The sequence below is a fragment of the Orcinus orca genome, chromosome 4 (assembly GCF_937001465.1).
Source record: "Orcinus orca chromosome 4, mOrcOrc1.1, whole genome shotgun sequence".
NCBI classification, from domain to species: domain Eukaryota; kingdom Metazoa; phylum Chordata; class Mammalia; order Artiodactyla; family Delphinidae; genus Orcinus; species Orcinus orca.
Window position 1 is genome coordinate 22,525,856 of NC_064562.1, and position 26,481 is coordinate 22,552,336.

Genomic DNA, 26,481 nt, shown 5'->3' on the forward strand with positions numbered 1-26,481 from the left:
TAAATAAAATCTTCCATCGCCTCTCTTTTCCCATGGGAGGTGGGAAAGGTCTCATCAAGGCCTTGGAGCCAGGCAGGGGACTAAGGAGTCCAGACTTTGGAAGAGAAGGAGAGGGAATTGTTTTTGAGCTGGCTGAGACGGGTTAGCCGCAGGTGCTGAGGCTGGAGGGCTAACCCCGCAGGTCGGAGCTTGAGGAGATCTGAAGCGGGTCGGGGAAGCTGTGCCCGATCCAGGTGAAGATCTTTGACAGACAGCCTGGACCCGCCTGCCTCTCTGATTCCTGTTCCAGGGCAAAGGTCACGCAGCCGCTTGAACCTCCCTTTTTTTTTCTCTCTCCTTTCTCAGCTCTGTTCGCCTTATAAGGAAGGTCAGCCTTGCCAAGTTGAAAGTGCCTTTGTTATCTTCCCCTCGATTTCTGCGAATAGTCCCGTGAACCAGAACTTTCCACATGAAAGATGGCTGCTCTCTCTGTCCTCTCTGCCTGTCAGCAAAGTAAGCGTCCCGGTGTGTGTGTGTGTGTGTGTGTGTGTGTGTGTGTGTGTGTGTGTGTGTGTGTGTGTGTGTGTGTGTGTGTGTGTGTGTGTGTGTGTGTGTGTGTGTGTGTGTGTGTGTGTGTGTGTGTGTGTCAGAGAGGGAGCGTTTTGGGGTTTCTACTCACTTGCTGGTGGTCCGTGGGCTTTGCAGAGCACGCTGTGCTCAGGGTCATCGGTGCCCCCGGAGAGGCAGAGATTTGGAACATTCCAGGGATTAGTTCTTCCAATGGGGATGCCATGGGCCTTTGAGCCCAGAGATTCTGCATCATCTCTAGTTAGAACCCACAGCCTAGTTCGAGTGAGCATTAGAAATGCGGTAGGTAACCTGGGGGAAGTGGGCTATAAATATTAGTCTGGAGTGTTCCAAAGGTAACATTGTACCTGCTTATAAATCATGGCTGTGATTTCTTGAACCCCGATCTTTTAATTACTGTGTGTTTCTTAAATAAGCTGGGTATGGCAGGTATGATTATCAAGTTAAAAAAAAAATCTCCTGCAAAAATATGAGCTTCAGATTAAGTAATTCATTCTAAATTTTAAAGTGCCTTCCCACTAGGATTATTCAATATCCTGATTGCCTGGTTAAATAGAGGCTTCTTCTCCTCTGGGGTCACTTTTGCTCAATTCATATTATCTTAGGCATGTGCTTCCTTAACATGCAAAATGGGAAAAAGGGTCTGAGCCCTGGTGAGCACGACTTAGGAAGAACACGTATTTCTTTATTTTCCCAGTGTGCTTGTACCAGGAAACGGGGCAGAGCAGCGGACGTCTCAGCCCAAGCACGGGGCACCACGGTTTAGGATAGATAAAGAGTCTGCACACACACTCAATGGCAGACTTGCTAGCCAGTCTGTTTTGTGAGTTTATGAAAACATTATACCTTAAAACACATGTTTTGTGGTTTGATTTACCGTCTTTTCTGGAGTAAAGCAGGATGCTTATAGCCAACTAAAGCAGCACTTGGGTCTGAAACGCCTTGTGTTGACCCTCTACACGTAGGCACGGTCCACCCCGTGTGTGCCCATGTCCTGGCCCTGCAGAGAGCACAGGGGCAGCTCCACGGTTGCCCCAGGCTGGCATAGCCTCTGCCATCCCCACAGAGAGGTTCTGTTTGCTGGTGGGTGCAAGGGATGGTGTGAATTGCAGTCTGAAGTTCAGGCAGCTGAGTTGGGAAGGGGAGACGGGGCCAATGGTGGTTGGTGATAGATAGGGAAGAGAGAGAGAGGGAGGGAGTTGGCATTAAGAACCAGAATTCGCTGCTTTAGCGAAAGTCTGGTGTTTACAGAGGTGAGACGCCCTGTGCTATATAGTAGAAGCAACTCAAGGCTTGAAAACAGACTTGTATCTTCTGGTCCAACCACTTACAAGCCGGGTGCCCTTGGCCGGGAAAATCTGTCCTTCAGTGTCCTCATCAAGGAGGGTTAAACAGGACACTGGGTAGGAAGTGCCCACCATGGTGCCTGGCCCAGGGTTGGTGTTCAGCACAGTCACTTCCAGTCCTTGGCTGCTTCCCCACAGAGAGAAGCTTCTGGTGGATTGAGAGGCAGCCTTGCGGTGAAGAAGCCCAGCTGTGGCTGGGCTGAGAGTGGGGGCGGGATGAGGGGTCTTGATTCACTTTCCCCAGCACACGTGTCCCGCTGAGGCCCCTGACCTGAGACTCCTTGGAACTGGAGCTGATGCAACTGAGTCCTCCTTCCTGGGGCTGGAGGTGGGCGGGGTCTTCCATTTACTGAAGCTCATTCCTCACATTTGCTGCTGCTCCAGACAGATGCCGACCAGGTGCAATGAACAACCAGAAGAAGCCAGCCCTGCAAAGCTTTCACTTATTCGCCTGAATTTTGAAGCTCTAGGTTCTGGCGCCGTTGCCAATAGAAAGATCTAGGAGCACACATCTTTCATCGTTTCCATTTTATCGTGAAAACCAGAAGCCTTGCCCGGTGTGTTCTCTGAGGCTGCGGAGCACGTTAGAAGCAGTGGTAGCAGCAGGGTCCAGGGTGGCCAAGCCCCACTTTTCCCCTCCATAGATAGACCTCCTCTTTGGCTCCAGCTGAGGCCGTGAGCCACTGGCCTCTCCAGCTTTATGCTGCCTTGAAAAGACTTAGCCCAGGGTTGGAAACCGTCAGTGCCTAATCCCACACTTATCTTCACTCTACTCTCCCAGACTTCAGTGATATGACTACAGTTTGAACGAGAAAGAGGCCAGTCCACACTTAGATGTTCAGCTGTAGCTTCTAAATCAGGACCAACACTTTATTTGCAGCAGAGGGGAATGAAGGGGAAGGAAAGTAGCCGGCTGTGAGAGGCTTACTCGACCAGGTTCAGTATTTACTGACTTCTTGTTGGAGGGGAGATACTACCATGTTTCAGGAGGAAACACATGGCCCCTAATACTGTCACACAGTGAGAGACTGAAGCTGCAAACTTGGTGTGGAAAAGGAAATTATTTGTAAAACATTAGCAAGTAGGAAATGGGTATCAAGGTACTAAAATAAGGGAGACCAGAACAGTGTTGGAGAGAAACTGAGAGAAACTGAAACTGGAAGAAATAATCTGAAGGGAAATAATAGACCCCAGAAGTTAACTACGGGGTAAAACGAGGGAGATAAGGACAGGAGGTGAGAACTATTTACAGAGGAGGAGGTGTGGGTCTGAAAGTGAAAGAGGGTCACAGAACTGATGATCAGAGGCAGGTGATCCCAGGCATTGGGGTTTCATAATCTAATGTATTTTCCATGCAGCAAATGCAGAAGAAAGTCATAATCATTTCATAATAGGGAAGCTGAGTCCTGCAGGGAGCCATCATCCCCAAGTTTTCTTGTGACACCCCCCCTTCCTGTCCTTCCTCACCTCCAGGCAACTACTGATCTACTTTATGTCACTGTAGATTCACTTGCATTTCTGAGAATTTTATACAAATAAACTTATACAGTAATACTTTTTGGGGGGTCTTGCCTCTTTCATTTAGCATAAATTTTTGTATAAAACATTTAATTTATTGGTCTTTTGGGGGAATTCGATGCATCACCAGTGTATTACAACTGAGCCATTCATCTTGTAGCTTCATCAACATTAACTGGTTCGTTTTCATGACACTGCTGAGGAATCAGCTGTTTCTGCAGAGGTTCAAGAGAAAGGCCTTTTGAGAAGTGTGCACGTTCCTTTTGTATATCTACGAAAGCTTTATTCACTCAGTTATCTTTTTCATCATTCACAATGTTTATCTTAAGATTAGTGGTAACTGGTTTTGCTTTATTTTTAACCTTAAAGCTTTTTTGGCTGGCTATGTGGAATACACTCCTGGACTTCTGCCCTCTTAGTTTGTCCTTGGCCATTGTCAGACCTCCGATACCCCTCGTGCAGCTGCTCAAGTTCCAGGTGACACCATCTGCACACACCTCATTCTGCATAATTATTCTGAGATTCATCCATGTTGTTTCATTTATTAATAGTTCATTCCTTTTTACTGTTGAATAGTATCCTGTTGTATGGACAAAGCACAAATTATTTATCCACTCACTGTTGATAGACATTTGTGTTAGTCGGCGTTCTCCAGAGAAACAGAACCAATAGGATACACACACACACACACACATACACACTCTCACATATCTATTTTAAGAAATTGGCTCATATAATAGTTGGGGCTGGTGAGTCTGACATTTGCAGGATGGATTGCAAGACTGGAAATTCCAACAAGAATTGATGTTGCAGTCTTGGGTCCAAAGGGAGGCAAAAATCTCTTCCTCTTTGGGGGACCTCAGACTTTTTTCTTAAGGCCTTCAACTGATTGGGTGAGGCCCACCCACAATATGGGGGGTCATCTGCTTTACTCAAAGTCTACTGATGGAAATGTTAATCACCTCTAAAAAATACCTTCACGGCAACATCTAGACTGGTGTTTGATCAAACAGCTGGGCACCATGGATAGCCTAGTTGACATATAATCTTAACCATCAGGGAGTTGTTCCTAATTTTTGGCTATTACAAATAAAGCTGTTGTAAACATTTGTGGACGGGTGTTTTTATGGATGTATGACTTAATTTCTCATGGGGAAATTCTAGTTGTGGAATGACTGAATCATATGGTCAATGTATGTCTAACTAAAAAATTCCTTCCAAATGGTTTTCCAAAGCAGTTGTATCATTTTACATTCCCACCAGCAGTGTGTGAGAATTCCAGTTGATTTTGTATCTTCACTTGTCTGTCTGTCTTTTCTAGTTGGTATGATCTGTCTTTTTAATTTTAGACATTTTAATAGGTATGTAGTGTATCTAACTGTGGTTTAAACTTGCATTTTACTAATGAATAATGATGTGCCACATGTTTAATGTTCGTTCCTCTTTACTTGCAGGTTATTTCGCTTTGCAGGCAGGAAAGGCGAGATCAAAATACAAAGTCACACCCCCAGCAGTCTCTGGGTCACCAGAGTTTGAGAGAATATTTCATGCACAGTGAGTAATGCTTTTCCCTTCAGGGGTATGGATCTGCCACATACACACAATTCCTAATTAGGGGAAAGATACGCAGAGAAGATATGCCATTATAACAAACCACTCTTCGTGGCCAAGACCCTTCTCATGATCCTTGAGGTTTGAAGTAGGCAGTGCATGGAGTTTCTACCCACCTATATTACAAATTCAGAGGATACATTTACAGAAAAGGCTGGGATCTTAGGGGGGATTGCTATATGTCTCTAAGTGTGGCAGTTTGGTCCAAGAGCCTGGAAGGGGCTCCCTGAGAGTTCAGTAGCCTCATGTTGGAATAGTTATGCTATCAATTTTCTATCTGAAATCTTTACTTCTTCCTCTCCACTTCAAAACAGAGGTAGGTCAGTGTTATCCTCTGCCAATAACCCATTTCCTAAAATCAGAAACCTATAATAATGAGAAAGCTTTCTATTTCATGTGTATTCATAGTTTTTTTTTTTTTTTTAACATCTTGTGCTCCTTGCCTTTTCAGATCCACACAGAATGTTCCACTATAAACACCACGAATTTGCCTGATGCAAGATGCTAGGGCTCCCTTTACATTTAATCCCCCAAACCCGGTGCTTTTAAAAACATTGCACATATCACCATTTATACATTGCTTGGTTCTTTTGTTAATAGTTTGGGATCTTTCATGTTTGTTCATGAGTGAGGTTGGACTATAATTTTTCTTTTTTTGTATGGTCCTTGCTCATTTTGATATCAAGATTATGTTAGCCTCACAGAATGAATTAGAGAATTATTTTCTCAGAGTTTTAATAAGATTGGAAGAGTGTGTTCCTTCAAAGTTGTTAGAATTTACCTATAAAATGATCTAGACCAGATGTTTTTCTTGTGAAAAAAAATTAAGCTATGAGATTTGATTTCTTTAATGATTATGGAATTACTCAGTTTTTTTATTATGTCTTGAATTAGTTTGGGTCAGACGTGGCCCTTGAACTGTGAACATTGGTCTCTTGTCCATCTAATTGCTCCAAGGAGGATGGCACACACTATTTCCCTAGGCTTGAAAGTGTGATGAACACCACTGGTAGTACAAGAGATAACTTTAAGAGGTGCATAGGCATGTTTCAACATTTTTTAAAATGTGGTAAGAATGTGTAACTTGAGCTCTACCCTGTTAACAAAATTTTGAGGGTATAATATATTACTGTTGACTAGAGGTACAATGTTGTACAACAGACCTCTAGAGCTTATTCATCTAACTTGGCTGAAACTTTATGCCCAAGGTATGATTTTATTTTATTTTTTTAATTTAAAAAAGTTTTTGTTTATTTATTTATTTTGGGTTGCATTTGGTCTTTGTTGCTGTGCACGGGCTTTCTCTAGTTGTAGAGAGCAGGGGCTACTCTTCTTTGCAGTGTGCGGACTTCTCATTGCAGTGGCTTCTCTTGTTGTGGAGCACAAGCTCTAGGTGCGAGGGCTTCAGTAGTTGTGGCACGCGGGCTTAGTAGTTGTGGCCTGCGGGCTCTAGAGTGCAGGCTCAGTTGTTGTGGCACGTGGGCTTAGTTGCTCCGCAGCATGTGGGATCTTCCTGGGCCAGGTCTCAAACCCGTGTGCCCCTGCATTGGCAGGTGGATTCTTAACCACTGTGCCACCAGGGAAGTCCCCCAAGGTATGATTTTAAATAACATTGGACCACATGATGAGAAAGTCATTTCCACTGTCTTTGAATCTTTGTGTTATATCAAGTGGAAAGTATTGATTTGGTGCTGGTATGTCCCATATCCCCAAATATTTATTTTTATCAGGGTAATACATGTATGTAGTCTGAAAATAAAGTGAGGTTACAAGCCTTATAACGACAAGTAATTCTCCTTATCCCCAATCCATCCCCAGAGACAGCCATTGGCACTCCTTTTGACTACTACTTTTGGTATTTATTTCCATATTTCTAAATACTGTGTGTTCACTGCTATTTATTGATTCACAAATTTTAGACTATCAATTGACTTCCTTTTATGGCAGAAAAAATTTCATGCTCCTCTGTTTCCTCTTTTCCTCACTTCATCCTTCCAGAAAAGTTATATCACTTTGTTGAGTTAAATCAATGTTTATGTTGTTGTGATTAAGTAAATAATGTTCAAAGCTGAATCAAGTAGTATACTATGGTTACATTTCCTTCTTGTGTAGTTTTTTGCTTTACATGGGGTTAATAATTGCCTCTTTGTTTGCTTAGTTTCATCTCTGAATCTTCAGCAGAACTGAAAATTTCCTCTCAGTACATTTAAATACATTAAGTAAGCTAGTAATACCACTTGTTTTTTCCTTGGAGTCATTTGTGCTTTAGTCTTCCATATTTCTTCTCCAATCTGGAGGTTGCACTTTAGATCCGTTACGTAGCTGTCATCCCACAACTTCCTGTCATCATCCTAGGAATTTCCCTTATACCCTACTGATTTGGATCACCTGTTTCCTGGATTTCATATTATCCTATGTATTGGTTTTTCTCTCTCGTTTTGGTGGAGCACATCCTCCAGACACTTCCTGAGAGAAGGGGAATGGTAGGTCTTGACACTTCTGAATATGCCTCTGTTTCTTTGTTAAAATCCTTACCCTCAGAATTTCGAAAACATTGTATTCATTATTATCTAATTTCCACTGCTATTGTTGAGGTGTTCTGTGCTGTTCTGATGCTTTGTTTGGAAACTGTAGAAGCTTTAGGGTCTTCCCCTGATCCCCGGCCTGAGGTGTTACAGTGCTGTGCTTGCTCAGAGGCATTTTTCTTCACTATGCTGAACCCTAGAGGAGTTTTTTTCACAGCCTGAAAACTCATACCCTTTTGTTCTAGAATATTTTAAAATATTGTTTACCCCTAAATTTTGTCTTCTTATTTTCTCTGTTCTTTTATTCTTTTTAAAAATATTTATTTATTTGGCTGCACCGGATCTTAGTTGCAGCACGTGGGATCTTCGCTGTGGCCTGTAGGATCTTTTATTTATTTTATTTTATTTATTTATTTAAAAATATTTATTTACTTATTTATTTGGTTGTGCTGGGTCTTAGTTGCGGCAGGTGGGCTACTTAGTTGCAGCTCGCCAGCTCCTTAGTTGCGGCATTCAGGCTCCTTAGTTGTGGCATTTGAACTCTTAGTTGCAGCATTCATATGGGATCTAGTTCCCTGACCAGGGATCGAACCAGGGCCCGCTGCACTGGGAGTGGGAGTCTTAACAACTGGACCACCAGGGAAGTCCCTCATTCTTTTTTTTAAAAATAGATTTATTTATTTATTTATTTTTGGCCATGTTGGATCTTCATTGCTGCGCACGGGCTTTCTCTAGTTGCAGTGAGTGAGGGCTACTGTTCATTGCAGTGCGCGGGCTTCTCATTGTGGTGGCTTCTCTTGTTGCGGAGCACAGGCCCTAGATGTGTGGGCTTCAGTAGCTGCAGCATGCAGGCTCAGTAGTTGTGGCTCACAGGCTCTAGAGTGCAGGCTCAGTAGTTGTGGCACACGGGCTTTGTTGCTCTGTGGCATGTGGGATCTTCCCGGACCAGGGCTCAAACCCATTTCCCCTGCACTGGCAGGCAGATCCTTAACCCTGAGCCACCAGGGAAGCCCTGTCCCTCATTCTTAAAATATATATTAGTCGTAAGTTGACCTCCTGGACTGATCTTTAGTTTTCTTTCATCTTGAGTTTTTCATCTTCTTGGACTTTTGTTCTTTCAGGGAATTTCTTGAACTTCCAACTTTTTACTGATTTTTTAAAAAATTCAAATATGAATTTAATTCCTAAGAATTAATTTTTATTCTTTGATTGTTGTTTAGTTCTTCTTGTTGCTGCTGCTGTTATATCATTCATTTCTTGTCTCATAGATGCAGTTTATTCTCTTCTGAGGATTTTAATGATTTTTTAAAAAAAATCTTCCTTTATCATTTCTGTTTCTTCCAAGTTCCTTCTTACTTTACTATTTTGGCCTTTGCCTTTAATTTTTATTTGTTATTCACCTGTTAAGTATTTTTTGAGCACCTCTATGTATTAGGCACTGTTGGGAGATAGTAGTGAACAACTCCAACAAAGATCCTTGCCCTCTTGAAGTTTATCTTATAGCCAAGGAAGACAGAAGATACACAATAAGCAGATAATACCATAAGAAAATAAGATATTGTGTAAGAGGGTGGTGTTAAGCTATACAACAAAAACGACAGCATTACATAGGGACGTGGGGGAGGGCTGCTGGGGGGTGAGCTAGAGTGGGTTGCAGTTTAAACAGAGTGGTCAGTGTAGTCCCCACTGTGAAGGTGGCACTTGAACAAAGACTTGAAGCAGGTGAAGGAATTAGCCATGTGGCCATGTAGGGAAGATGCTCTTGAGATAGAGGAAGTAGCCAATGCAAGGACTTTAAGTGGAAATGTGACTGGTGGGTTAGCAAAGAAGTTAGTGTAGCTGAGAGAGGAAGCTGGCAGAGAGTGGTAGGAGGGAAAGTCAGAAAGGTAATGGATGACCAGACCAGGCAGGGCCTTGAAGGCCATTGTAAGGACTTTGGCTTTTTCTCTAAGTGAAATGGAAAGTCGTTACAGGGTTTTAAGCAGAGGAGTAACATGATCTTGTATTTTAAAAGGATCACTTTGTCTGTTTTGCAGAGAATAGACTGGGCGCATTGGTAGAAGCAGAAAATTCAGTTAGGAAGCTACTGCAAAAATTCGGGTGAGGGATAATGGCGACTTGAACCAGGAAGACAGCAGATGACATATGAGATACGGCAGATTCTGTATATATTTTGAGGGTAGAGCCAATAGGATTTCAACAAATATGGAGTGTGAGAAGAGTCAGGAACAGCTTTCAGATTTTTGGCCTGAGCATCCTGAAGGATGGAATTGTGATTAACTGAGTCAGAGAGGGCTGCAGGAAGAGCAGTTTTGGGGGGAAGACCAGGAGATGGGACTTAACGCTACAGCTAAGGAGAGGCTTTAGACACTGTGCTCTACTAAGCTATTTGGATCGTTTGTTATTGCATCATAAACTGGCTAATATGTTGTTGCTTACACATCCAAGCAGAGATAGAGAGTAGACAGTTGGATATACCAGTCTGCATTTTAGCAGGGAGATCTGAACTGGAAATATAAATTCAGGAGTCATTGGCACATGAAAACCATTTAAAGCCAGGACACTGGATGACATCTTTAAGGGCGTGGGTATAGGTCAAAAAGAGGAGAGGACCAAGGACTGAACCTAGAGCCCTCCAGCCTGATGAGGCCAAGAAAACAAGGGTCCAGCAAAGAGATCTGAGCAAAAGAGACCCTAGAGGCTTTACTCAAATGTCAGGTCATTCTTGATTGGCTATCTGTGCAATTTAAGAAAGAGGCACTAGGGAGAGAACTGGGGGCTCTGTGTGCAGAGATGGGGCTTACTGAGAAGGCAGCTTCACTGAAGGGTGATGGATCAGGAGGCAGCCTTCTTCTGGGGGGACCCCAGGTGTTGGCATCTGTAGGTCATCTTTATGGGACCGTTAACTTCCTCTAGGAAAAAAACCTTTAACTCCCCTGTGAGGGAGGAGGGAGTGAAGGGTGAGGGAGGAGGGTGGGTATATTAGGCCTGCCTTCTAGTAGTCTGACAGTGTGGTGGGTGAAGGAAGGAAGCTTCTTCCACTCTGCAGTATGTGAATTCGCACTATGATCAGTACAGAATTTTACCCTCACGCTCCATTGTTCTTGGAGCCCCCAGAGATTCTCTGGTTCAGTTTCTCCAGACAATAATCCTCCCATCTCCTCTGATGGAGGAGTAGGGTGGGGCTTAGAGGTGGAGCAGAGCCAAAGGCCTCCTTCTACAGTCTTTCAACTAGTTCTTCTGTTTCAGCCTTTGGCCTCCAAGGGACCTGGGCCCCAGTTGCTGAGCCTCTTGGGTTCTGGGATAAGGATTGTCTCAGTCTTTTTTTTTATTTGCCGTGCCGCGTGGCTTGTGGGATATAAGTTCCCCCACAAGGGACTGAACCCGGGCCCTCGCCAGTGACAGTGCGGAGTGCTAGCCACTGTGCTGCCGGGGAATTCCTTGTCTCAGTCTTCACTGCTTCTTCCTCCTACAGGCACGTAGCTTCAGCTTTCCGCACTCTGCCAACTCAGCTATGGTTCCCCTTGTGCTGGTTTTCCTTCAGAAATTTGCTACCATCTCTCTTCCACTGCTGTGTCTGCTCCCGTTCTCTCTGTTCTTGAAGACTTTCTATCTATTTTTTATTCCTTTACTGGCATTTTAGTGAGGTTTCAGGAGGGAGAAGAAACAAACACGGGTTCAATCTGCCATGTTTAGCAGGAAGTCCTTGGGATGTGTTCTCGACACCATCTGGACACCCATTTCCCCCCATTCAGCAGAGGAAGGGTCTCATGCTCAGAGTCTCCAGCAATCAATAGCATCTAATAAGAATCTGACAACTTTCTGTTTTCATGGCATTTATTTTTATACTTATCTTTTATTTAGAAAGTTACACTCTTACATCACTACCGCAAGTGGGAACAATTTCATTTTTCCGAATTTGTCTGAGTCAAAAAGAAGTTGATTCATACAAAAATAATAAGAGGTATATGGAGAAGCTAAATTTTTGACAGTAATATATTAATGTTTGGAGTTTGGGAGATACCATACTATTCATACAAATGATCACAGGAGGAAATTCTGCATCTTCTCACTTTGTCTTTCATGTTCTGAGACTTTGTTGGGGAGTGTTGGATTTCCAGCAGGCTAGATTCTTGGGTCACTTCTGGTTCTATGTACGTTCACATAGTTTTCACAGATTTGATTTTCTTTCGAGTTACTGCTCTCTCCTTCCTTTTCTGCATCTGGACGCCTCTTGTCCTGGAAATAAAGCTGGACACCATTTCCAAATATTTCTCTTAAGTTGCTGTTTATAAGTATCCAAATCCAATTTCCTTGTTAGATGTGTTTTGTTTGATTACTCATGGCAGAACAGAGAGGGGTTAAAAAATAATAGCCAATATTAGGGTGGGGTGGGGGATTTGGAGCCATAAAATACCTTTAAGGTCACAGTATACTTGTCCTGGGTTCTCTCTGAAGGGTGGATGGGAATGGTCCTACTCCCTTCTCTGAATTTCTTCTTGGATATTCCAGGGCACTAGCCCAGTTCTTGCCTTAGGTTCGAAGGTTTACGATGAACTTGGCCAGATCAGAGAAGATTCGTGGCTGATGAAGCCATTTCGACTTTATCTGAGGTAGTTAGGGCAGGAGCCCCTGGGATAACCAGTTTATTCCAAAGCCTACTCGGCTACCTATTCTCTTTTTCAGGGAAGGCTCCCTTGGGCTCTGCAAATCCCCAAGAGGGAATGCACTTTCTTTTCTGGCTCTTCTGCACCAAAGCATTGAGTCCCTTCAGCCTCCCTTGAAGATCTTATGGCCTCATGAGTAACAGAAACGCTGCCTCTTCCCCTACTCTTTCTCCTGCTGCTTTGCCCTAAGCGTAGTCAAGAAGCCCGCTGTTATGACTAATTCTTTCTTTGAGCGGAATTTGACATCTCATAGCAACCACTTCAAGATCCCTCTGACCACCCCTGAAGTCCCTGTTTCCTGTCCGAGGGTCGCCTCAAGTTGGATACTTACCTGTCAAGCAGCGAGGATTATTACGGAGCCAGCTTACCCGAGTTACTAGCCCAGGGCCCCTTCTCTAGAGGCCCCATTCACTTCCTCTTCCCTTCCTCCAGGGAGGGCATTAGAGGTGACTCTTTCTAGAGTTTTGCAGTCTTTTGCCAGAATACACTCTTTGAAATTATGAAAATAGCAGCTATAATTTCACGGAGGGCCATTTCTTCATGGTATTGCTAAGGTTAGAAAATTCTATCTAGTCTAATTTGAGCACCTTGATCCCTTTAGATTAAAGGCTTTTATAAATTTAAAAAGTAGATCCAAGTAATAAATTGATCTTGTTGTAATTTAAATATATTTCCTCTGATTCTGTCCTCACCGGAAGAGAAGAATAGCTGCTGATGACCTCACTCTTTTTCATACACTTGAGGACCATTATTAAATGTCTTTCATCTGCTGTATTTTGAGGCTAGGTAGCAGAAATTCAGCTTCTTTTTTCAATCATTAAAAAATTTGGTTGTTCTCTTTAGACTAAAATTGTTCATATTATTTCTAAACCTGGAGCCTAGAAATGTACCTAGTACCCCAACAATGGTTCCATCAGTTCTGGGTGAGGTAGAAGAATTGCCTCTTACTTCTTTCTTGTATGTACTCTATTTGCTTAATGCGGAATCATTAAGTTCCTGTTCCAGAATTAACCTGCCACAAGGCACAAGTAAACCCAATCGTCATGAATCTGAGAACTCTTTAGAAATGTTAGCCTTTTCTTACTCTACTAGAGTTCTTCTTTTTCTTCTTTCTTTTTTTTTTTTTTGCCATTTACTAACTCCTTATAGTCACTTTGAATCCTGAAATTAAAACTGTTGACCATAATACATGCCTAAAACCTATGGAGAAAAGGAAAATTCACAATAGAGTAATTTTTCAAATATTCTGCAGCACCAGGATTATAGTAATGTGAGTCACCTACTTTTGTAGTAAGTACAAAAATGATAAATAATAGAGAGACAATAAATACATCTCCATTCTTATTACAAGTGTACTGATCTTAGGCATTAGCTGAAATCCCAAGATGTACTTTTTCACTGAGTTATAAAGGGCTTGGGTTCTCCAAGATGAGAGAGTGACTAAACGATGAGTCTTCAAACTCCACCCTCCTCTAAAGCCCACCTTGTATGAGTCAGCTGGGGCCACTGAAACAAAATGCCATAGACTGGGTGGCTTCAATGACAGATATTTATTTTTCACAGTTTTGGAGGCTGCAAGTCTAAGATCAAGGTTCTGGCTGATTCTATTTCTGGTGAGAGCTTTCTTCTCTTGGCTTAATGTGTCCTCACATGGCCTTTCCTTGGTGGAGGGGTGGGAGAGGGAGAGAGGGAGAGGAGAGAGAGAGGGTGGGAGAGAGAGTCAGAGTCAGTCAGTCTGGCAGGTGTCAGAGAGCTCTCTGGTGTTTCTTCTTATAAGGGCACCAATCCTATTGGATCAGGGCTCCACACTTCTGATCTCATGTAACCTTAATTACTTCCTCACTCCAAATACAGCCTCACTGAGGGGTTAGGGCTTCAGCATGTAAGTTTTGGAGAGACAAACATTTAGTCCACACCACCACCAAACAGCTTCTGTCACATAAGCTGGGTGATTCTCAGGTAGTCAGGGGACGAGAGGCAGCTAGAATTTGGATGAGCTGCCAGCCTCACTCCCTCATCTCCCCATCCTGTTCCTTATCAGCAGTACCACTGAAGTGCTAGTTAGATTTCATGCCCTCCTGCCATTAGCAGCAGCCTCCCTCCCGTGTCCCAGAGGGTTACTTGACAAGGGACAATTTAGATAGTTACAGGTCTATATAAAAGGATTAGCTCCAGCAACCTCTCATCCCCAAGCCTTTTCTGAGCATATTAACCTGTTGCTCTGACCCTCCAGCCAATGTACTTCTTAGGGTCAAAAGCCAGCAGACCAAGTCTGGGTCTCTGTTAATAGTGCAAGTAGCTCATGGAGGTGTGCAACCTACTGGTGGTGTTTCAGAACAAATCACCAAAACAAAAGAAGAAAAAGGAGCAGCAAAAATCTTGAACGAGGGAAACCTCCTTTAAGTTGCCTTGTCTGCTTTTTATTTTTAAAAGTTGTCATACTCTAAGCATGGCATTAGAGGTGTCCTCCGGCTGTCCAGGTTTTCCTCTATGGGAAATGGTTCAGATTTTCTATGAACATGATTGTCATAAGCAAAGTTTCATGTTGAGTGCTTACGAGAAATCTATCAAATAGCAGAAATATTCAGAAGTGTTTTAAGGCCAAAGATTTCCCAAGTGATGTGTACACATTGAGGGGCACACTAAGGACTCTGCTGTGGGAGTGAGGAAAACATTGGAGCGCCTATTTATATTTACTCTTAAAATATCATCTTTTAATTTCTAGTTTGTGTTTGTTTTATAATGTACATGATACTCTTTTCCAGTCGAATGTATTAACCGTGCTAATGGATCAATCCCATATTCCCAGTGGTTTAATGTAACGGAAGTTTACCGTTTTTCTCGCTCACGTCAAGTCCTACGTGGGTGCTCCTGGTTAGGTGGCCTTTCACGTGGTCATTTAGGGACCAAGGCTTCTTCCATCTAAGGGTTTTGTCCCCATCCGGGTCCTCAGCATTCTCTCTATGCAACCAGTGCGTGGAGTGAAGGGAGCTTGGCACACCAGCTGCTTAGCCATCTGGCTCAGAAGTGACGTATTTCATTTCAGTTACTTTCCATTGGCAAGAAGTAGCCCCACTAAGATCCTAGGAGGCGGGGAAGTGTATCCCTGACTGGGCAGCTACTACACAGCACCAACTTCACACCACCCCTGTTGTCAGCCAGCCGCCTCTGCTATAGTAGGGCGTGCAGATATTTTTTATTGGGGTTGTGCAATTAAAAAAAGTCAGAGACTAGGGTTTTAGGCACTGCCAGAACACAATATGATTCTTTCTTTTCCAGTATGGGGTGAGCTTTATAGTACATACACTTAATGACGGAGATAGGGCCCAAGCAGTCCTTAGTTTAGGACTACCTTCACTGCTCCCAGCCTTCGGGTCCAGACAGGGATCTGCAGTGGTCACATGTCCTGAGCCCCCAGGCCCAGGCTCCCTTGGAGTTGGGGACGGACGATGGGGGCTTTCAGTGGCTTTAAATATTCAATCTCCATTGGCTCCTCTGGCCCATCTTCTAGGGTGACCAACTCTTGCCAGTTTGCCTGGAACTTTCCCAGTTTTAGCACTCCGATTTCTGTGTCCCAGGAAATCCCTCTGTTCCAGGCAAAGCCCGGATTGTCCTGGTTTAAAAAATCAAAGTCCCCCGTTCTGAAAACCTGTTCAGTCCAGGGCAAACCAGGATGGCTGGTCGCCCCACTGTTCTTCCAGTAAAGACTCTTTCTGTTATTACCCCTGGGTGGAACTTGAGGCCCATGGTGACATCTGCCTATAACAAAAGAGAAGCTTCTCCCTTATCTTTTTATGGGAAGCTTAAATATCAAAGAGCACAGGATTATAGTGCAAAGAGGGCTCTCACAAGGGAATGAGTAGACAGACTCATTTTCCCTCAGTGTGGACACGCAGGAAATGGGGCGGTCCAGCGATGGTCAGAACCAACATTACCCTCTGTTCCCACGCAAAGGGAGACTGACACAGCTGCTGCCAGCTGATTTCTGTCCCATTTCTGTCCCGTAGATTTTTCCTGAGGATGTCCTATAATATAATCTGCCTTCATGTCCAAAAAGAGATCATCAATTATTTTCACTTTGGTTTTCCTGGCGAAGTGACTGTAATTAGTCACTGATAGGATTGTGCAGGACACATTTTCAGTGTTTGGTCCCCTTGAGTTAAACAATGTCTGTGGACAGCTCACTGTGAACAAGCTGCTCTGGAGCACATCCGGGCGTGGACCACTTAACGGTGCTGTGGGGTCTGCAGGGACCCGAAAGTGCTGGTGGTGGAAGGACATGCACGTGGTAGAGGAGGTGCGGGAGGTCAGACTGAGCAGCCGGAATGGGATTCCAGTTATTTTAAGGCCAAGCAATACCTGGTGTCTTCAGCAGGCAGCAGCAGGGAAGACCGTTAGCAATAGCAGGGCCCCAGGCTGGCTGTCAGAGAATTATTTTCAATCTCTGAAAGGTGATAGTGGGACACATCTTCAGGGCTTAAGGCGGGTCGGTAAACAAGGGACCAGGAGAAAAGTACAACGAGCGCAGCTGGGACAGGAGGTCAGGGTGAGACCAACAGTGACTAACGGCTTATAGGGGACAAAGAGTCTCATTTCTTAGGAGAGGAGGGTGCAGAGATATGGTACTAAACTGCCCACATCCACCAGGCTGTGCCCTCTGGGAGCACAAATGCAGTTACACTCACATCCCTGCCTGAGTCTCCGTGACTTCTAACCGCTCCCCCGGGACCTTGGTACCCCTTTCCTCCATCTTCTCAGTTACTTCCTGGGCCCCCGGGCATGTGGGCAGGGACAGCTCTGCTGCCTAGCAATTGAAGTGGGGGGCCATGCCACTGCCGTGCTCCAGTCCTCCGGTCCTGTGAGTTCGGGATCCCTCCCCAGGTCCTGGAGTCTTCCGTGACTGCTCTCCAGCTGCTCTTTGGTCTGTGGCAGAGGGAGGTGAGGGCTGTGGCTCTCTGCAGCTGTTTGGCACTTCCTTCTGAGGCATAGCACTGCAGGCATCTGGAGTTTCACCGGTCCTTTCATGAAGACCGTCCTTCAGCTTTCAGCCTGGTCTCCACTCAGGTGTGAAACCCGTACCCTGGCTTGGGCAGGGGTGGGAAAGACCCCAGAACATCCCTCCGTTTTCCTCATTTCCTCTTTCCTCACTCTTGCTTGCCCAGAGGCCTTCTTCCTCTTGCAAATAAGAGACACAAAAGCGCACCTGCATCTCAGTGTGTGTGGACGGATGCCCACAGGGGCCACAGACCCAAGGTTCTGCCTCTGCAGCTCAGTTTGGGCTTGGCTGGGATGCTTTTATATAGTATCATCTGCCCCACATGCCTAGCCAAGGCTGCTAGTACAGTGGGGAGAAAAAACCTTCTAAATAGTTAGTCTTTATGAAGAATAATATGGACTGGTTTTGAGGGTGATTTTTAAAAATTTTTTATTTCTTTTGGCTGCGTTGGGTCTTTGTTGCTGCGTGTGGGCTTTCTCTAGTTACAGCGGGAGGGGGCTCCTCTTCGTTGAGGTGCGGTGGCTTCTCTTGTTGTGGAGCACAGGCTCTAGGCACGTGGGCTTCAGTAGTTGCAGCATGTGGGCTCAGTTGTTGTGGCACGGGCTCTAGGGCGCGCAGGCTTTGGTAGTTTTGGCATGCGGGCTCAATAGTTGTGGCTCGCGGGCTGTGGAGCGCAGGCTCAGTATAGTTGTGGCGTATGGGCTTAGTTGCTCTCCGGCATGTGGGATCCTCCTGGACCAGGGACCGTGTCCCCTGCATTGGCAGGCGGATTCTCAACCACTGCGCCACCAGGGAAGTCCGAGGGTGATTTTTTATTTTTATTTTTTAAAAAAATCTCATCATGGATAATTTTGTGTCGTGCTGTGGAGGAACTTACCCCTTAAATTTTGGGATAATTTAAGGTGTTTTACAAGACTAGATAGAAGATGGGACAATTGTGTTTTGTTTCCAAAAAGGATAAAACTCATAGAAGAAGACAAAGGGGATAATATCCTTGACATTGGGTGTGGAAAATAGAGCAACCTTCTGCTCCTGTTCTCTTTTACTTCATGGAAAACAGGTCCATGGATTTAGCCGAGGAAAAGGAAATGTTTTTTAACATAGCTGTAATTATTCTGACTGTTCGCATTTGTAAAGTATCTTTTCACTTAAGCTACCATAGGAACTCACAAACTTTAAAAGACGTTGGTAAAAAGGCAGCCATCAGAAGCAAAATAATGCCAAGGATAGGAAATGGCAGAAAGACAACGCTCAGTTATTTCCCTAAGAATGAGAAAGTTGTGGCTATGGTTTGTGAGGTATCAGTGTCAGGCCCTGGACAAGATATTCCTTAGGTCATTTCAGTGGCCTTTCAGGCCTTAAAGGCAACAGTAAAAAAAAATGAAGAGGAAAGCATTTGGCATTCGTATTCTGCATTTCTGGTGTGCCAGGGGTCTGATGGTCACTCTTCTGGCTCTTAGAGAGCTGAGTGGGTGACATTACCGTTGTCATTGACAGCTCAGGGTTAGAAAGGTCCACTCGTGCTTCTGACTCTGCACCAGCTGTGGTCTATATATGAGCGCTGAGTTATGCAGTTAGTTATGAAGCTTCCTTACCCAGCTTTAAGAGATGGCTGAATGATGAGCAGGGAGTTTTTTCTAATGTAGTTGAGTCAGAAACTAATAAGGTTGAGTTAACCCATCCACAATTTCCTGTAGATTTATGGAGAATGAGGAAAGAATTATGCTTTGTAATTAGGCTTTCTTCTCCTTTTTTTGAGTTAGAGATTTTTTTTCAGATTTATTGAGGTATAATTGACAAAGTTGTAAGATAGTTAAAGTGTACAACATGATGATTTGATAAACGTATAATTTGTGAAAGGATTTCCCCCACTGAGTTAATTAATACATCCCTTACCTTACATATTTACCCTTTACATATTTAGTCTTTTTTTCTTTCTTTTTTTTGGTGAAGGCACTTAAGTTCTACTCTCTTAGCATATTTCAATTATACAATAAAGTGTTATGAACTATAGTCACCATGTTATATATTAGATCCTCAGATCTCATTCCTTTAATAACTGAAAGTTTGTACCCTTTTACTAGGCTCTCCCTATTTTGCTCACCCTCAGGCCATGACACCTACCATTCTACTCTCTGTTTCTGTGAGTTCACCTTTTTTTTTTTTTTTTTTTAAAGATTCTACATGTAAGTGATACCATGCACTATTTGTCTTTCTTTATCTGGCTTATTTCACTTAGCATAAGGCCCTGCTGGTTCATCCAGTTTGTCGCAAATGGCAGGATTTCCTTCTTTTTAAATGTTGAATAATATTTCATTACATATAGGTATATCACATTTTCTTTATCCATTCATCCACAGTTGGATACTTAGGTTGTTTCCATATCTTGGCTACTGTGAATAACACTGTAATCAAGATGAGGATACAGATGTCTCTTCAAGATGGTGATTTCATTTCCTTTGGATATATACACAGGAGTGGGATTGCTGGATCATATGGTAGTTCTAGTTTTAATTTTTTGAGGACCCTCCATACTGTTTTCCATAGTGGTCGCATCAGTTTACACTCCCATCAGTGGTGTATAAGGTTCCCTTTTCTCCAAGTTATTGCCAGCACTTGCTCCTTGTCTTTTTGATAATAGCCATTTTAACAAGTGTGAGGTGATATCTCACTGTGGTTTTGATTTGCATTCCGCTGATGATTAGAGATGTTGAGCACCTTTTCAGATACCTGTTGATCATTTATGTCTTTGGAAAAATGTCTTTTCAGGGTCTCTGCCCGTTTTTTAATTGGGTTATTTGGTTTTCTCTGCTGTTGAGTTGTATGTGTTCTTTGTGTATTTTGGGTAGTAACCCCCTATCAAATGTGTGGTTTGCAAATACTTTTTCCCATTCCATAGATTGCCTTTTCATTTTGTTGGCAGTTTCCTTTGCTGTGAAGAAGCTTTTTAGTTTGATGTAGTCCCACTTGTTTTTTGTTTGTTTGTTTGTTTTTGCGGTACACAGGCCTCTCACTGTTGCGGCCTCTCCCGTTGCGGAGCACAGGCTCCGGACGCGCAGGCTTAGCGGCCATGGCTCACGGGCCCAGCCCCTCTGCGGCATGTGGGATCTTCCCGGACCAGGGCATGAATCTATGTCCCCTGCATCGGCAGGCAGACTCTCAACCACTGCACCACCAGGGAAGCCCTATTTTTGTTGCCTTTGCTTTTAGTGCCAAATCCAAAAAATCATTGCCAAGGCCAATGTCAAGAATATTTTCCCCTATGTCTTCTTTTATGAGTTTTATGGTTTCAGGTCTTATGTTCAAGTCTTTAATCCATTTAGAGTTGATTTTTGTGTATGGTGTAAGACAGGGGTACAGTTTCATTCTTTTGCATTTGGCTGTCTGGTGTTCTCAACACCATTTACTGAAGAGACTGTCCTTTCCCCATTGTATATTCTTGGCTCCTTTGTAAAAACTAATTGACCACATATGCATGGGTTTATTTCTGGCTTTCTATTCTGTTCCATTAATCTATGTGTCTGTTTTTATGCCAATACTATACTGTTTCAATTACTACAGCTTTGTAATATAATTTGAAATCAGGAAGTGCAATGCCTCCAGCTTTGTTCTTCTGTCTCAAGATTCCTTTAGCTATTCATGTTCTTTTTTGGGTTCCATATGAAATTCAGGAGTTTTTTCTATTTCTGTGAAAAATGCCACTGGAATTTTGATAGGAATTGCATTGAATCTGTAGATTGCTTTGAGTATTATGGACATTTTAACAATCTTAATGCTTCCAACTTATGACCATGGAATACCTTTTCATTTATTTGTGTCTTCTTCAATTTCTTTCATCAATGTTTTGTAGTTTTCAGTTTACAGGTCTTTACCTCCCTGATTAAATTTATTCCCAAATATTTTATTCATTTTGATGCAATTGTAAATGGGATTGTTTTCTTAATTTATCTTTCTGATAGTTCGTTGTTGGTGTATACATACACAAATGATTTTGTATGTTGATTTTTTAAAAAATTATTTATTTATTTATTTTTGGCTGCATTGGGTCTTTGTTGTTGGGTCTTCATTGCTGCGTGCAGGCTTTCGCTAGTTGTGGTGAGCGGGGGCTTCTCTTCGTTGTGGTACGCAGGCTTCTCATTGTGGTGGCATCTCTTGTTTCGGAGCTTGGGCTCTAGGCACACAGGCTTCAGTAGTTGCGGCACATGGGCTCAGTAGTTGTGGCTCATGGGTTCTAGAGCACAGGTTCAGTAGTGTGGCACACGGGCTTAGTTGCTTCGTGGCATGTGGGATCTTCCTGGACCAGGGCTTGAACCCATGTTCCCTGCATTGGCAGGTGGATTCTTAACCACTGCTCCACCAGGGAAGTTCTGTGTGTTGATTTTGTATCCTGCAACTTTACTGAACTTATTAGTTCTAATAGTTTTTTGGTGGAGTCTTTAGGGGTTTTTATATATAATGTCATCTGCAGAGACAGTTTTACTTTTTCCTTTCTGATTTGGTTGCCTTTTATTTCTTTTTCTTGCTTAATTGCTAAGATTTCCAGTACTATGTTGAATAGGAGTGATGAGAGTAGGCACCCTTGTCTTGTTCCTGAGTTTAGAGGAAAAGTTTTCAGCTTTTTATTGTTGAGTATGATGTTAGCTGTGGGCTTATCATACATGGCCTTTATTATGTTGAAGTGTGTTCCTTTTATACGCAGTTTATTGAGAGTTTTTATCATAAAGGATGTTGAATTTTTGTTTTGTTTTGTTTTTTTGTTTGTTTTTTGCGGTACGCAGACCTCTCACTGTTGTGGCCTCTCCCGTTGCGGAGCACAGGCTCCGGACACACAGGCTCAGCGGCCATGGCGCACGGTCCCAGCTGCTCCGCAGCATGTGGGATCTTCCCAGACCGGGGCACGAACCCATGTCCCCTGCATCGGCAGGCGGACTCTTAACCACTGCGCCACCAGGGAAGCCCAAGGATGTTGAATTTTGTCAAATGCATTCTCTGCATCTATTGAGATGGTCATGTGATTTTTATCCTTCATTTTGTCAATGTGGTGTATCACATTGATTGATTTGTGTATGTTGAATCATCCTCGCATCCCTGGGATGAATTCTACTCAGTCGTGGTGTATGATCCTTTTAATATATTGTTGAATTCAGTTTGCTAAAATTTTGTTGAGAATTTTTGCATCTATGTTCATCAGGGATATTGACCTATAATTTTCTTTTCTTGTAATGTCCTTGTCTGGCTTTGGTATCACAGTAATGCTGGCCTCACAAAATGAATTTGAAAGTGTTCTCTCCTCTTGTATTTTTTGGAAGGATTTGAGAAGGAATGGTATTAACTGTTGTTTCAGTATTTGGTAGAACTCACCAGTTGTGGTCCTGGTCTTTTCTTTGTCAGGATGTTTTTGATTACTGATTCAATCTCCTTACTAGTAATTGGTCAATTCAGATTTTCTATTTCTTGATGTTTCAGACTTTGTAGGTTGTATATTTCTAGGAATTTATCAATTTCTTTTAGGTTGTCTACTTTGTTGGTATATAATTGGTCATGATAGTTTCTTATGATCCTTAGTATTTCTGTGTGATCAATTGCAATGTCTCCTCTTTCATTTCTGATTTTATTTATTTGAGTCTTCTTTTTTTTCTTCTTGGTCTAGCTAAAGTTTTGTAAATTTTGCTTCCCTTTTCAAAATATCAGTTTTTAGTTTCATTGATTTTTGTCTTTTTAGTCTCTATTTCATATTTTTTCTCTAACCTTTGCTTTTTCCTTTCTTCTACTAAGTTTGGGCTCAGTTTGTTCTTCTTTTTCTAGTTCCTTGAAATGTAAATTTAGATTGTTTATTTGAGATCTTTCTTTTTTTCTTAATGTAGGTATTTGTCACTGTAAACTTCCCTCTAGAACTGCTTTTGCTGTACTCCATAAGTTTTTGTATATTGTGTCCCCATTTTCATTTGTCTCAAGATATTTTTTGATTTCCCTTTTGATGTTTTTCTTTGACTTGTGTTCAAGAGCATGTTTTTAAATCTCCACATATATATGAATTTTCCAGTTTTCTTCTTGTAATTAATTTCTTGTTTCATACAATTGTGGTCAGAGAAGATGCTTGATATGATTTCAATATTCTTGAGTTTATTTATTTTTTGATCTATCCTATTCCATATGCACTTGAGAAGAAATGTCTGTTTTGCTGTTGTTAACTGGAATGTTCTGAATATGTCTGTTAGGTCTACTGGTCTAATGTGTAGTTTAAGCCCAGTGTTTCCTTATTGATTTTCCATCTGGATGGTCTATTCATTGTTGAAAGTGGGGTATTGAAGTCTTCTACTCTTATTGTATTGCTGTCTGTTTCTCCCTTCAGATCTGTTAATATTTGCTTTATATATTTAGGTGCCCTAATGTTGGGTGCATAAATATTTACACTTGTCATATCTTCTTGATGAATTGATCCCTTTGTCATTATGTAATGACCATCTCTATATCTTGTTAAAGTATCTGACTTAAAGTCTATTTTATCTGAATCTCTTTTAGGCAGCATATAGTTGGGTCTTATATTGTTTTATCCATTTAGCCACTGTGTGTTTTTTTGATTGGAGACTTTAGTTCATTTACATTTAAAGTCATTATTGATAGGTGTGAACTTACTATTGACATCTTGTTAATTGTTTTCTGGCTGTTTTGTAATCCCTTTGTTCCTTTCTTGCTCTCTTCCTTTGTGATATGATGATTTTCTATAGTGCTATGCTTTGATTCCTTTTTCATTATCTTTTGTATATCTACTATAGACTTTTTTTTTTTTTTACTATAAACTTTTGCTTTGTGGTTACCAAGAAGCTTACATAAAACATCTTATATTTATACAGTCCATCTTAAGCAGATAGCAACCTAACTTTGAATGCATTCAAAAGCTCTATATTTTTACAGTCCTTCCCCATTTTATGTTTTTGATGTCACAAATTGATATTTTTCAATATTGTATAGCTATTAATAAATTATTATTGTTTTGTTTTTAATACTCTTGTCTTTTAACCTTTATCCTAGAGTTGTAAGTGACTTACCCACCATCACTGCAATATGAGAGAATTCTGAATTAAATTATATATTTACCTTTACTGGTGAGTTTTATACTTTCATATATTTTCATATTAGTAATTAGCATTCTTTCATTTCAACTTGAGGACCTGTATTTTTTACATATGTCAGTATTTTTATTAATTTTTAAATAAAAATTTCAAAGGTTACTTTCTATTTACAGTTGTTACAGAATATTGGCTATATGCCCCATGTTGTACAATACATCCTTGAGCCTGTCTTACACCCAGTAGTTTGTACTTCCCACTCCCTGACTCCTCTATTGCCCCCTCCCACACTGGTAATCACTAGTTTGTTCTCTATATCTCTGAGACTGCTTCTTTTTTTGTTATATTCACTAGTTTGTTGTAAATTTTTAGATTCCACATGTAAGTGATATCATACAGTATTTGTTTTTCTCTGAAGACCTCGCTTTAACATTTCTTATATCAAGTCTAGTGGTGATGAACTCCTTCAGATTTTGTTTCTAAAATTCTTCATCTCTTCAGTTTTGAAGGACAACTTTGCAGGGTAGAGTATTCTTCGTTGGCAGTTTTTTCTTTCAGCGCTTTGAGTATATCTTCCCACTCCCTTCTGGCTTGCAAAGTTTAAAATTGCTTCTTTGTTTGCTATGGTCCTGTGAGACTTGTGAGTGCAAGCCTCATTGGCTATCAGAGCTAGGTGATTTGGAGGCCGGTCCCTCCGAGAGAAGCTGCAAAAGCTGGGCTGCCAGATGTGTGTACAGACTCCTTCCAGACAGATGCTGGCAATCTGGTTTTATCAGTGGAGCAAACTGAAGGAAGTAGGCAAGAGAAGTGCCCATGAGCTCCCCTGGGCTCCAGAGAGGATCTCAGCTAGCCCTTGGATATGTGCTAAACTAGAAGCTGGGTCTCCAGGCATCAGCTTGTAAAGTATGCAGTCAAACCCTTTCTAGAGAAAGACTGGAGACAGGCATTTTTGCCTGCTCCCTCTGCACTGAGCCCTGGAGGCTTAGCTGTACTGAGTGTTCATGTGCTCTGCTAAGAATTGCTTCTTTGTTTGCTATAGTCCTGTGGGTCTCATGGATGCAAGCCCCACTGGCTTGCAGAACTAGGTGTTTTGGGGACCCAGCTCCCAGGTGGAAGTCTTAAAAGTTGGAGTGCTAGATATGCAATCTAAGCCCTTTGCTTCTCCCCCAGGGAGAAGCTGGGGGTTGAGGATTTTCTCCTGAATGTATTGTGCTGTGCCAGGGGTGGTGTTTATGATGAGAGTGTGTCTCAGCTTCTCCTGCTTATTTCAGTGTGGCTACTATTTATTTATTTATTTTTTGGCCATGCCACACGGCTTGCAGGATCTCAATTCCCTGATCAGAGATTGAACCTGGGCCACAACAGTGAAAGTCTGGAATCCTAACCACTAGGCCACCAGGGAACTGCCAGTGTGGCTATTTTCTTATTTGCCTGATGTGTAGGAGTCATTCAGCTGACTTCTGGATTTCTTGCCGAGGAAATTGCTCTGTGTGTATCTGTACATTCAGTGCATCTGTGGGAGGAGGGAAGTTTAAGAGCCTTCATGTCACCATCTTGGTCACAAAAGAAAAGAAAACAAAACACCTTTTTTTTTCATTAAGAAAGAAAAGAGAAAAAAGAAAAGGGAAGAAAAGAAGGAAGAATCATTCATGGTGACCTGGGTTAGAAGACTCAGCCTTCAAGAACCAGAATCAACTGTTTCTGGGTCAATTGCCTCATAACCTTATATACTTAAGCTGTACGGCTTAAGGAAGCATGTAGGATCATTTCTAATCCTGTAGATTATGACTCTTCCACCAGGATCAACTCAAAACCTCATTATGAATTACATTAAAGTTTTTTTTCTGGTTGTGATATTGTCAGGAAAGAGCTCAGCCAACCTAACCAAGATCACTTGGGGGTGTAGCACAGGAAGGAAGATGAATATAGTTCATCTTTTTTCCTTTTGCTAGGTGCAGATGAATTAATTATAGTTCCCAGAGAAGCATTCCCTTTTGCTTAAAATAGTGTCAGATTTTCCATCCAAGTCTTCTATGAATAGAAGCTATTTGACTTGACATTAGGACAGAGCTTTGGAATCTGGAGATGACACAGACTACCTCTGTTTCTCTGCAAGGCATCCATCAGCTTGGGTTCTCAGTCTTTAGTTTTTTTTCCCTCCATAAAATGGGAATGAAATAC

General features: G+C 42.3%; 1 protein-coding gene and 1 pseudogene across 1 annotated transcript in view; one reads left to right on the forward strand and one right to left on the reverse strand.

Moving 5' to 3' along the window:
- Nucleotides 1-455: 455 nt before the first annotated feature.
- Nucleotides 456-26,481, forward strand: part of MGST2 (microsomal glutathione S-transferase 2) — a 30,479-nt gene continuing 4,453 nt past the window's right edge. Inside the window, exons 1-2 of the mRNA XM_004263580.3 lie at nucleotides 456-492; nucleotides 4,886-4,985. Of these exons, the coding sequence (XP_004263628.1) occupies nucleotides 456-492; nucleotides 4,886-4,985 (137 nt within the window). The remainder of the gene's footprint in view (nucleotides 493-4,885; nucleotides 4,986-26,481) is intronic.
- Nucleotides 3,566-3,878, reverse strand: LOC101282364 (ribosomal biogenesis factor-like; annotated as a pseudogene).